Source organism: Pristiophorus japonicus, chromosome 12 (genome assembly GCF_044704955.1).
Source record: "Pristiophorus japonicus isolate sPriJap1 chromosome 12, sPriJap1.hap1, whole genome shotgun sequence".
NCBI lineage: Eukaryota > Metazoa > Chordata > Chondrichthyes > Pristiophoridae > Pristiophorus > Pristiophorus japonicus.
Genome location: NC_091988.1, coordinates 15,730,816 through 15,743,813, shown reverse-complemented (window position 1 = coordinate 15,743,813; position 12,998 = coordinate 15,730,816). Strand labels below are relative to the sequence as shown.

General features: G+C 44.2%; 1 protein-coding gene across 1 annotated transcript in view; it reads right to left on the bottom strand.

Moving 5' to 3' along the window:
* Window positions 1-2,110: 2,110 nt before the first annotated feature.
* Window positions 2,111-12,998, bottom strand: part of LOC139277705 (chemokine-like protein TAFA-4) — a 243,455-nt gene continuing 232,567 nt past the window's right edge. Inside the window, exon 3 of the mRNA XM_070896535.1 lies at window positions 2,111-2,253. Coding sequence (XP_070752636.1) covers window positions 2,111-2,253 — 143 coding nt within the window. The remainder of the gene's footprint in view (window positions 2,254-12,998) is intronic.

Below are 12,998 nucleotides of genomic sequence, written 5' to 3'. Positions count from 1 at the left end.
AATATTCATTCCATCAGTTTGGTTATACCAAAATTTACATCAGTTTCTATGCCGATCTTGCCAACTGTTCGATAGTGAATTCCCTGCCAATGTCATTAACATACGCCAGAATATAAAAACCGTCATGAAGTGGAAATTAATATAAACAATCAGAGCCCCAAGGTAAGCGCAGAAATGGCATAAATGGGAAAAAAAAGATCATAAATGACATTTCTCTGGCGTTTCTGCCAATCTCCCGCCAGGATTATGGAAGGAAATCAGAGGAACCCTGAGGAAATTCAGGCCCTGGAATTTTACACAAAATTGTTAATTGGCGTACTACCATTGGGAATTAAAACTTAAAGTATTAAATTAGTTTCTTCCAAAATTCTCTCGTTGATTAAACCTTAAGGCGGAGCTCACCTGCTTGTTTATTGTAACTTCAGCATTAGAGCCACAGAAACTCTGAATAAACTTTGTAAACGGCTTTTTCGCCATTTTTCCAAGGTTTTCACAACACTTCCACTGAAGTTACAGCGGGAGAAACGTCACTGCTTTTCTGATTACAAATATTCTGTTCTGTTCAGAAAATATTAATTCCATCCCCAATTTGAAACGGATTCAATCCAAGTCCAAGTGATGCCTTGACTGTGCACCCACATAAATGTATAACCATATACTAAATACTATTCACAATGAAAGTATCTGGTTGAAATAGCTTGCTTAGAGAGCACTCATCAACCACTGAATACAGAATCAAAGTGCTACATCTTGGAGCATGGCAGGAATGCTACTAGGAAACATAAATGATATAGGCTATCATGAGCAGAGGTGGCTCATCAGGTGTAGCAAGTGAGGCATTGCCTCATCTAGACTTCTCAAGCGGAAACTGTAGCTGTGACTCAAATTCAGAGCGCTTGACGGTTCCGCTTTTTGATGGTTATGTAGCTCCCAGAGCAGTCAGTTCTTTCATTCCTTTGCCGCTTCATCATGAAAAACATGGCAGGCAGATTACCAGTTTATATCTTGAACTGTGGCAAAGGATATGGGTGTATGCACCAATGGTCTGTTGTCATGGGTACAAACTGGCTTGGTGAGGTATGCTCACCTGTCTAAAAGATCACCAGCTGATCATAAGTTGACATAAAAAAACGGACTCAGTTTATTTTTCCAATATTGGGTTTTATAGTCACAGAAATGGCTCTTTTTAAGGACAGTACATATATTCAGGTAATATTAATATCAGAAACAAAAGCAAGCTTAATGACATACCAATCATTGGTAACATGGAATCATTTCACTGCACACCCAGAGTTGAGAAATAAGATACTATAACTGTCATATTTTCATTAATAGTTTTATCACTGGAACTACTGTCGATTTTCATATTGCCTGGTAGCTTCCATGGTACTAAAATAATTCTAAAATAGATGTATAATTATATTGTAATGTATTACACTACAGGTATGTAAAATGTCTGGTAATTGTATTCTGTGTTTCTTCTCCTGTCATTACATATGTGTAATACATGATCATAAAGGTAGATGAACTAGAATCAACAAAATACGACCATAATAAAGCCATTTCATAAGGATAGAAACAGGTTAAATTCCAACATTAACAGTCAAGCTGTTGACAGAGAGGATTATGACTATAGATATATTGTGCTACTTTTTGGTAAACAATTATTATTTATGTTTCAAAAAGGATTCACTTCATTTTATGTTTAGCTTCATTTTCCAACATCAACTATTTATGTGGTTTTGTTAGATTATTCCTTGAAACAAAATTGTACAATTTGTGTAAAATTTCAAATTAAATATTGGCTGTTGCTATTTGCATAAACTCTCCAAATTATAAATTTATCTTTGATCAGTGCTAATATTTTACGAAAGCTTGTGTTCACACCATTTGTTTTACACAGTTTTCCTCAGCAATATCATAAATGAGTCTGAATACATTATTCATGGTTGACAAAGAAAGCCATGAACATTCTGATGCTGAACACTTCTATTTCTAGCAGACAGAGAGTGACAGCAATGATTTGTATTATTTCAGGAACAGAGCAGAACCTTTCGGAGAATTGTTTTAGGACTTGGCACTTAAGATCAGTGTACAATAAGACTGGCTGCTAAATCAATGTACTTGCCTTGGTGGTTTTGACCTTGTTGCCACTGCTGCAGGACCACCCGGAAAGGTCTGGAAGAACCTTGCACTCCTCACCCCCTAGGCAAGGATTCATATGGCACCACCACTTCTGCATCACTATGGAGGCTAGAAAAGAATTGAAAGAAACCGATTCCAGATTAGTGACGGTTGATTAACAAATGACCTTCTTATGCATACAAACAGCATAAAACAAATGAAATGGCTTAGATTTCATTACTTCAGTTATAGACTGAACCTTGAACATAGCTATTAACTATCATTTACTTCATTGTCTGGCTGTTAAGGTCAATTTATTTTTATGACCAGGGTTTTGAGCTCCATTTACTAGGCTTATGGTTCTAACCAAGGTAAATGGGTCATATTTATAAGTGAGATTGCCTGAGTTCCAACAGGTTACTGCGAAATGAGGTGATTCTACCATTCCACTAATACATTCATTTCTAAAATGTAAAGCACTTTAGTTTTAATTTTACTTCCCTTCCCTGTTCATTTTTTTTAATAACTTCACAACTACATAGAAACATAGAAACATAGAAAATAGGTGCAGGAGCAGGCCATTCGGCCCTTCGAGCCTGCACCACCTTTCAATAAGATCATGGCTGATCATCCACCTCAGTACCCCTTTCCCGCTTTCTCTCCATACCCCTTGATCCCTTTAGCCAAAAGGGCCATATCTAACTCCCTCTTGAATATATCCAAAGAGCTGGCATCAACAACTCTCTGCGATAGGGAATTCCACAGGTTAGCAACACTTTGAGTGAAGAAGTTTCTCCTCATCTCAGTCCTAAATGGCTTACCCCTTACCCTTAGATTATGTCCCCTGGTTCTGGACTTCCCTAACATCGGGAACTACTCATCTCTGCAGCAACTTTCTTCAGCTCCAATGCCATGGACTCTCCAATCCTGGGATATACAACTCAGTGAGAGGAAGACATTTTCCTACAACAGAAAATCTCTCCTCCCACACCCTGCCCCCACCCGTCTCCCCGCTCTCCGCCCCCAGTAATGGCTCGGCTCAACTCTGACAAAAGTTAGAAGATATATTGGCAAATGGGTCACAGTATCATCTTTTGCTGGGACCTGAATTAGTGATCGTAAAACTGTTACATAAAGGTACAAGCATGTTTTAGTTATAGCATATACGAACAAAAAGAAAACTGAAGGTGAGGATGGGACTAATGTTAATGAAATATGTAGCAACTGCCCTGCAGGTTGTTGCATGTCAATAGAAGCTTTTGTTTGCAGGTTCGAGAAGTGAAGGAATTCCTGTGAGATGTGGTTTATTCTGTGTGTATTTTATTTAAATGGGCTCAATGCTTCCAGTAATAAGTGAGGAAGTATTGAACAGAAAGGAACACATTACTAAGTATTTTAACAATAAAGAATTTGTTTAGTCTGGAGCCAAATTAAAGTGAAAGAGCCATTACCAGACCCCAGTAGAGTTCATCAGTGATAGTGTGTCAGATTTCACATTCATTCATTATGTAATTATCCTTTCACCTTTCTATAATGGTACTAATGGAAATAGAGCTCCGCATTCATCTTATGGAAAAGGCAGCCTGTTCAAAGGGATTTCAAGTACAATCAGTGGGATTACCAGCGTTTGTGGTTTCCGGCACAATTTCGACCAATTTAACACAGATCTTTAAATGCTAATAATTCAGCACTGGAAAAGGGAAAATTATTGGGGGTTTACACATTAATGTGGTCTCTTTTGCCCTTCTTCTCCTAGATACATAAGAAATAGGAGCAGGAGTAGGCCATTTGGCCCCTCGAGCCTGCTCCGCCATTCAATAAGATCATGGCTGATCTGATCTTGGCCTCAACTCCACTTCCCTGCCCTCTCCCCATAACCCAGGACTCCCTCAAATCCTTATCATTCAAATATCTGTCTATCTCCACTTTAAATATATTCAATGACCTAGCCTCCACAGCTCTCTGGGGTAGAGAATTCCAAAGATTCATCTCCCACTGAGAGAAGAACATAAGAAATAGGCACAGGAGTAGGCCATACGGCCACTCGAGCCTGCTCCGCCATTTAATACAATCATGGCTGATCCAATCATGGACTCGGGTCCACTTCCCTGCCCGCGCCCCATAACCCCTTATTCCCTGATCGGTTAAGAAACTGTCTATCTCTGTCTGAAATTTTTTCAATGACCCAGCTTCCACAGCTTTCTGAGGCGGCGAATTTCACAGATTCACGATCCTCTGAGAGAAGAAATTCCTCCTCATTTCCGTTTTAATGTGCGACCCCTTATTCTGAAACTATGCCCCCTAGTTCTAGATTCCCCCATGAGGGGAAACATCCTCTCTGCATCTACCCTGTCAAACCCCCTCAGAACCTTACACGTTTCAATAAGATCATCTCTCATTCTTGTAAACTCCAATGAGTATAGGTCCAACCTGTTCAACCTTTCTTCATAAGCCAACCCATTCATCTCGGGAATCAACCTCATGAACCTTCTCTGAACAGCCTCCAATCCAAGTATATCCCTCCTTAAATAAGGAGGCCAGAACTGTACAGTTGTAGCAGGATAACCCCTCCTTGATACTCCATCCCCCTTGAAATAAAGGGCAACATTCCATTTGCCTTCCTAATTACTTGCTGTACCTGCATGCTAACTTTTGGGGTTTCATGTAGAAGGACCCCCAGATCCTTCTATACCTCAGCATTTTTTAATCTCTCCCCATTTAAAAAATAATTGCTTTTTTATTTTTCATACCAAAGTGAATAACCTCACATTTTCCCACATTATATTCCATCTGCCAAATTTTTGCCCACTTACTTAGTCAATCTATATCCCTTTGCAGATTCTTTGCATCCTCCTCACAACTTGCTTTCCCACCTATCTTTGTATCATCAGCAAATTTGGTTACATTACACTCGGTCCCTTCATCCAAGTCATTAATATAGATTGTAAATAGTTGAGGCCCCAGCACCGATCCCTGTGGCACCCCACAAGTTACAGTTTGCCAATCTGAAATTGATCCATTTATCCCAACTCTCTGTTTTCTGTTAGTTAGCCAATCCTCTATCCATGCTAATATATTACCCCCAATCCCATGAGCTCTTATCTTGTGTGGTAACCTTTTATGTGACACCTTATCGAATGCCTTCTGGAGATCCAAATACATGACATCTACTGGTTCCCCTTTATCCACCCTGCTCGTTACATCCTCAAAGAACTCCAGCAAATTTGTCAAACATGATTTCCCTGTCATAAAACCATGCTCACTCTGCTTGACTCTATTATGATTTGCCAAATGTCCTGTTATTACTTCCTTAATAATAGAATCCAGCACTTTCCCAATGACAGATGTTAGACTAACTGGTCTATAGTTTCCTGCTTTCTGTCTCTCTCCTTTTTTAAATAGGGGCGTTACATCTGCAGCTGAGAGCGTGAGTCCCGAAGGCTGTGTTGCCTGCCCAGTGCCAGGATTAAGGACATCACCTCAGGAGTGGAGAGGAACTTGGAGTGGGAGGGGTAAGATCCAGTTGTCATGGTCCATCATCATCATCCGGAATTGAGGAAGACTTGCTACCAGTCCTGAAGTGAGTTCTTTGGTGGCTGAACAGTCCAATACAAGAGCCACAGACAGACAGACAGGTAGGGCAGACAGTCATTGAGGGAAGGAGTGGGTGGGATTTGTTTGCCGCACTCTCCTTCCGCTGCCTGCGTTTGACCTCTGCATTGAGACTCGAAGTGCTCAACGTCCTCCCGGATGCTCTTTCTCCACTTAGGGTGGTCTTTGGCCAGGGACTCCCAGGTGTCAGTGGTGATGTCGCACTTTATCAGGGAGGCTTTGAGGGTGTCCTTGTAACCTTTCCGCTGCCCACCTTTGGCTCATTTGCCGTGAAGGAGCTCTGCATAGAGCTCTTGTTTTGGGAGTCTCGTGTCTGGCATGCGAACTATGTGGCCTGCCCAGCGAAATTGATCGAGTGTGGTCAGCGCTTCAATGCTCGGCATTTTAGCCTGGACGAGGGCATTGTTGTTGGTGCGCCTGTCCTCCCAGGGGATTTGCAGGATCTTGCGGAGACATCGTTGGTGATATATCTCCAGCGACTTGAGGTGTCTTCTGTACATCGTCCATGCCGCTGAGCCATACAGGAGAGCAGGTATTACTGCAGCCCTGTAGACCATGAGCTTGGTGGTAGACTTGAGGGCCTGATCTTCGAACACTCTTTTCCTCGGGCAGCCAAAGGCTGCACTGGCGCACTGGAGGCAGTGTTGAATCTCCGCATCAATGTCTGCTTTTGCTGATAAGAGTCTCCCGAGATATGGGAAGTGGTCCACGTTGTCCAGGGCCGTGCCGTGGATCTTGATGACTGGGGGGCAGTGCTGTGCGGCGAGGACAGGCTGGTGGAAGCCCTTTCTCTTACGGATGTTTAGCATAAGGCTCATGCTTTCATATGCCTCAGTAAATACATCAACTATATCCTGGAGCTCAGCCTCAGAATGTGCGCAGACGCAGATGTCGTCTGCATACTGTAGCTCAACGACAGAGGTTGGGGTGATCTTGGACCTGGCCTGGAACGGCGAAGGTTGAGCAGGTTCCCACTGGTTCTGTAGTTTAGTTCCACTCCAGCGGGGAGCTTGTGGACTGTGAGGTGGAGCATGGCAGTGAGGAAAATTGAGAAGAGGGTTGGAGCAATGACACAGCCCTGTTTGACCCCGGTCCGGACGTGGATTGGGTCTGTAATAGATCTGTTGGTAAGGATCACGGCCTGCATGTCATCGTGGAGCAGGCGAAGGGTGTTGACAAACTTTTGGGGGCATCCGAAATGGAGGAGGATGCTCCATAGACCCTCACGGTTGACAGTGTCAAAGGCCTTTGTAAGGTCAAAGAAGGCCATGTATAAGGGCTGGCGCTGCTCCCTGCATTTTTTCTGCAGCTGTCGCACTGCAAAGATCATATCCGTTGCCCCCCATAGGGGACGAATCCGCACTGTGACTCCAGGATGAGCTCCTCGGCCTCAGGGAGAAGTCGGTCGAGGAGAACTCGAGCGACAACTTTCCATAGCACGGAGATTCCCCTATAGTTGCCGCAGTCGGACTTGTCCCCTTTTTTAAAGATGGTCACGATTACTGCATCTCTGAGATCTCCCGGCATGCTCTCCTCCCTCCAGGTGAGAGAGATGAGGTCATGTATCCGTGCCAACAGCGCCTCTTCACCATACTTTAGCGCCTCAGCAGGGATTCCATCCGCTCCCGTAACCTTGTTATTCTTAAGCTGTTTTATGGCTTTGCCTACCTCGTGCAAGGTTGGAGTTTCACTGAGTTGATGGCGGGTCGCATGCTGCAGGATGGAATCGAGAACACTCGGGTCAAAGGCAGAGTCTCGATTGAAGAGATCTTCGAAGTGCTCCTTCCAGCGGGCCCTGACAGCTTGGGTGTCCTTGATGAGTGTTTCCCCATTCTTGGCCAGCAGTGGGGTGGGGCCTTGGGAGTTTGGACCATAGGTGGCCTTGACTGCGATGAAGAATCCTCGCATATCGTGGCTGTCGGCCAGTTGTTGTATCTCCTGTGCTTTCTCCATCCACCACCAGTTCTTTAGGTCCCGGGTTTTTTGTTGGACCTCAGCCTTCAGCCACCTGTAATGTTGCTTTGCTGCTCCCGAGTTGGGTTGTTGCTTGAGACTCTGAAATGCTCTGCGCTTGCGATCTATTAGTTCTTGGATTATCATTTTCATCAAACCAGTCCTGGTGTTTTCTGGTTGAGTGACCAAGTGTCTCTTCACAGGCACTGGTTATGGAGGCCTGGAGGGTAGATCAAGTGCTGTGGGCATTCAGCATCTCAGGGTCATCAAGGCATGCCAGGTTAGCTGTGAGGCGCTGGCTGTATAGGGTTCTCTTAGCTGGGTCATTAAGTTCCCCGGCATTGACTTTTTTGTGGCACTGCTTCTGCTATCCCATCTGCTTTGGGACTGTTAATGTCGATGATGGATCGGATTAGGTGGTGGTCCGTTCAACTGTCGTCAGCTCCTGTCATGGCGCGGGTGATGCGCACATCCTTGCGATCCCTGGTTTGGACGATGACATAGTCGAGCAGGTGCCAGTGTTTGGAGCGAGGGTGTTGCCACGATGCCTTGTATTTGTCCCTCTGGCAGGACAGGGTGTTGGTGATGAGGAGTTCATGTTCTAGACATTTTGTCAGGAGTAGGGTACCACTGGAGTTGGCTTTCCCTACCCCCAGAGGGCTGTGTCTTTGCCGACCCTGGCGTTGAAATCACCTAGGAGGATGAATTTGTCGCCCGCAGGGACCTGGGACAGAGATGTTTCGAGATTGGAATAAAAACCCTCTTTGGTCTCATCCATTGCATCGAGTGTTAGGGCGTACACACTGATGACTGTGGTGCATTGGTTCCGGGATAGGGTGAGTTGAAGAGTCATGAGGCATTCGTTAACCCCGCAGGTGGAATCTTTGAGACGGTCGACCAGTTCATTTTTGATGGCGAAGCCGACTCCATGAAGGCAGCGTTCTTCCTCTGGTTTTCCTTTCCAGAAAAAGGTGTAACCTCCACCATGTTCCTTGAGCTGGCCTTCCCCTTCTCACCGGGTCTCGCTTAGGGCGGCGATGTCGATGTCAAAGCGTCTAAGTTCCTGGGCGACTATGGCGGTGCGGCGTTCCGGCCTGTCACTGTTGGAGTTGTCCATGAGGGTCCTGATGTTCCAGGTCCAGAACTTCATGTTAATGAAGTGGAAGATGCCTGTGCATGAATTCTTTTAACGTGGGGTGGCCGCTGCACACCAGCATCCACACAGGCTTGACAGAGCTAGGTCTTGGTCCAGTGGCAAGGAGGTCCAAGGTGACTGGAGACCTGGTAATGCTGTATGAGCCTAATTGCCTACGACGAGGTGTTGGCCGCAAGCTTGGCGCTGAGTAGCGTCCTTGATGGTAGGTGGCCCGAGGCTTGGTTGGGGGCAGGCATGAGGAAGGTCAGTTGTCTGCTGGAGTTCCGAGGGATGTTTTAAAAGTTTTTTCCAAAGCTTCCCATAGTTATTTAAAAGTTTCTCCGGAGGTTTCTAAAGAAAGGTTCTCCAAGTTGTTTAAAAGTTAAAAAATTTTCCCAAGTTGTTTAAAAAGTTTCTCAAGTTGATTAAAAGTTTAAAAGTAGATTAAAAGTTAATTAAAAGTCTAAAATTTAGTCAGTAGTTTATAGCCCAGTCAATGTTCATCGCTAACGACCTAGGGCAGGCACACGCTGTTGTTGGGCCGGGCCGGCAGGCTGAAGAGACCCGGATTGCGATGCTGGGCCGGGCCCTCTGTCTGAAGGAACATGGAGTGCGTCGCTGGGTCAGACCGGCTGGCTGAAGGGACCCAGAGTGCATCGTTGGGCCGGGCCGGCTGGCTGAAGGGACCTGGAGTGCAAGGCTGGGTCAGACCGGCTGGCTAAAGGGACCCGGAGTGCGTCGTTGGGTCAGGCCCTCTGGCCGAAAGAACCCGGAGTGTGTCGTTGGGTCAGGCCCTCCGGCCGAAGGGACCTGCAGTGCGTCGTTGGACCAGGCCGGCTGGCCGAAGGGACCCGACTGAGCCCCTACAGTGCGTACCAACGACATAGATAGGACAAAGAAAGAGGTTCTGCTGAGAAAGTATGAGCAGCTAGAGGCCAAATTAAAAAGTAGAACCACAAAGGTAAGAATCTTTGGATTACTACCCGAGCACCAAGGTAGTAAATAAGATCAGAGACTGGTGTGGGAGAAATGGGTTTTTGGTTCATGGGACACTGGCACCAGTACTGGGGTAAGAGGGAGCTGTTCCATTCAGATGGGCTCCACTTAGACCGTGCTGGGACTAGGGTTCTGGTGAATCAAATAACTAGGGCTGTAGAGAGGGCTTTAAACTAATTAGTGGGAGGGAGGATTCAGGTGAACAAAAATGTAAAACGTCAAACAACGAGGAGAAGGCAATAGATCAGGGTAGCACTGGGGGAAATGAAAACTAGAGCATGCCAGGAAGGGATAGAATGTATAAACATAAAGGTGAATCAGAAAGTGGGGTCAAAGCAGGAAAAAATGGTAAAAAAACAAATTTAAAAGCTGTTTATCTAATGCACGTAGCATTTCTAACAAAGCAGGTGAGTTGACGGCACAAATAGATACAAATGGGTATGATCTGATAGTCATTACAAAGTGGTTCCAAGGTGACCAGGACTGGGAACTAAATATTCAGGGGCATTTGACAATTCGGAAGGATAGGCAGAAAGGAAAAGGAAGTGGGGTAGCACTGTTAATAAAGGATAAGATCAATGCGTTAATGAGAAATGATATTGGCTCAGAGGATCAAGATGTTGAATCAGTTTGGGTGGAGATAAGGAATAATAAGGGGAAAAGTCCTTGGTGAGCATAGTCTATAGGCCCCCTAACATTAACTACACTGTTGGACGGAGTATAAATCAAGAAATAATGGAGGCTTGTAAAAAAGGAACGGCGATTATCATGGGTGATTTTAACCTTCATATTTATTGGACAAAACAAATTGGCCAGGGTAGCCTTGAGGAAGAGTTCATAGAGTGTATCCGGGATAGTTTCCTTAAACAGTACATTGCGGAACCAACCAGGGAGCAGGCTATCTTAGATCTGGTATTGTGTAATGAGACAGGATTAATAAATGATCTCGTAGTAAAGGATCCTCTAGAAATGAGTGACCATAACATGGTTGAATTTCAAATTCAGTTGGAGGCTGAGAAAGTTTGATCCCAAACCAGTGTCCAAAGCTTAAATAAAGGAGACTACAAAGGTATGAGAGCAGAGTTGGCTAAAGTGGACTGGGAAAATAGATTAAAGTATGGGACGGTTGATGAGCAGTGGCAGATACTTCATAACTTGCAGCAAAAATATATCCCAATGAGAAGGAAAGACTGTAAGAGAAGGGATAACCATCCGTGGCTAACTAAGGCAATAAGGGATGGTATCAAATTGATAAGAATGGCATACAATGTGGCCAATACTAGTGGGAGGTCAAAAGATTGGGAAATGTTTAAAAGCCAGCAAAGAACGACTAAAAAAATGATAAAGAAAGGGAAGATAGATTATGAAAGCACAAAATATAAAAACAGATAGTAAGAGTTTCTATAGGTACATAAAAAGGAAAAGAGTGGCTAAAGTAAATATTGCTCCCCTAGAGGATGAGATTGGGGAATTAATAATGGAGAACAAGGAAATGGCAGAGACGTTGAACAAATATTTTGTATCGGTCTTCACAGTAGAAGACACTAAAAACATCCCAATAGTGGATAATCAAGGGGCTATAGGGAGGGAGGAACTTAATACAATCACTTTCACTAATGTAGTAGTACTCGGTAAAATAATGGGACTAAAGGTGGACAAGTCCGCTGGACTCGATGGCTTACATCCTAGTTTCGTAAACAAAGTGGCTGCAGAAATAGGAGATGCATTGGTAGTAATATGGAATCTGGGGCAGTCCCAGCAGATTGGAAAACCGCAAATGTTAACGCCCCAATTTAAAAAAGGAGGCAAACAAAAAGCAGGAAACTATAGACCAGTTAGCCTAACATCTGTCATTGGGAAAATGCTGGAGTCCATTATTAAGGAAGCAGTCGTGAGACATTTGGAAAAGCATGATTCAATCAAGCAGAGTCAGCATGGTTTTATGAAAGGGAAATCATTTTTGATAAATTCGTTGGAGTTCTTTGAGGATGTAACGAGCTGAGTGGATAAGGGGGAACCAGTGGATGTGGATTTCCAGAAGGCATTCGATAAGGTGCCACATAAGAGGTTACTGCACAATATAAAGGTTCACAGGGTTGGGGGAATATATTAGCATGGACAGAGGATTGGCTAACAGAAAACAGAGGGTAGGGATAAATGGTTAATTTTCCGGTTGGCAAACAGTGACTAGTTGGGTGCCGCAGGGATCGGTGCTGGGGCCTCAACTATTTACAATCTATATTAATGACTTGGATGAAGGGACCGAGTATAATGTAGCCAAGTTTGCTGATGATATAAAGATGGGTGGGAAAGCAAATTGTGAGGAGGACACAAAAAATCTGCAAAGGGATACAAACAGGCTAAGTGAGTGGGCAAAAAATTGGCAGATAGAGTATAATGTGGGAAAATGTGAGGTTATCCACTTTGGCAGAAAAAATAGAAAAGCAAATTATAATTTAAATGGAGAAAAATTGCAAAGTGCTGCAGTACAGAGGGACCTGGGGGTCCTTGTGCCGTGTTAGTATACAGGTACAGCAAGTAATCAGGAAGGCAAATGGAATGTTGGCCTTTATTGCAAGGGGCATAGAGTATAAAAGCAGAGAAGTCCTGCTACAACTGTACAGGCTATTGGTAAGGCCACACATTGAATACTGCATGCAGTTTTGGGCTCTGTATTTAAGGAAGGATATATTTGCATTGGAGGCTGTTCAGAGAAGGTTCACTAGGTTGATTCTGGAGATGAGGGTGTTGACTTATGAAGATAGATTGAGTAGGTTGGGCCTATACACATTGGAGTTCAGAAGAATGAGAGGTGATCTTATCAAAACATATAAGATAATGAGGGGGCTCGATAAGGTGGATGCAGAGAGCATATTTCCACTCATAGGGGAAACTAAAACTAGGTGACATAATCTCATAATAAGGGGCTGCCCATTTAAAACTGAGATGAGGAGGAATTTCTTCTCTCAGAGAGTTGTAAATCTATGGCATTCTCTGCCCCAGAGAACTGTGGAGGCTGGGTCATTGAATATATTTAAGGCGGAGATAGACAGGTTTTTGAGCAATTAGGGAGTAAAGAGTTATGGGGAGCGGGCAGGGAAGTGAAGCTGAGTCTATGATCAGATCGGCCATGATCTTATTGAATGGCAGAGTAGGCTCGAAGGGGCAAATGGCCTAC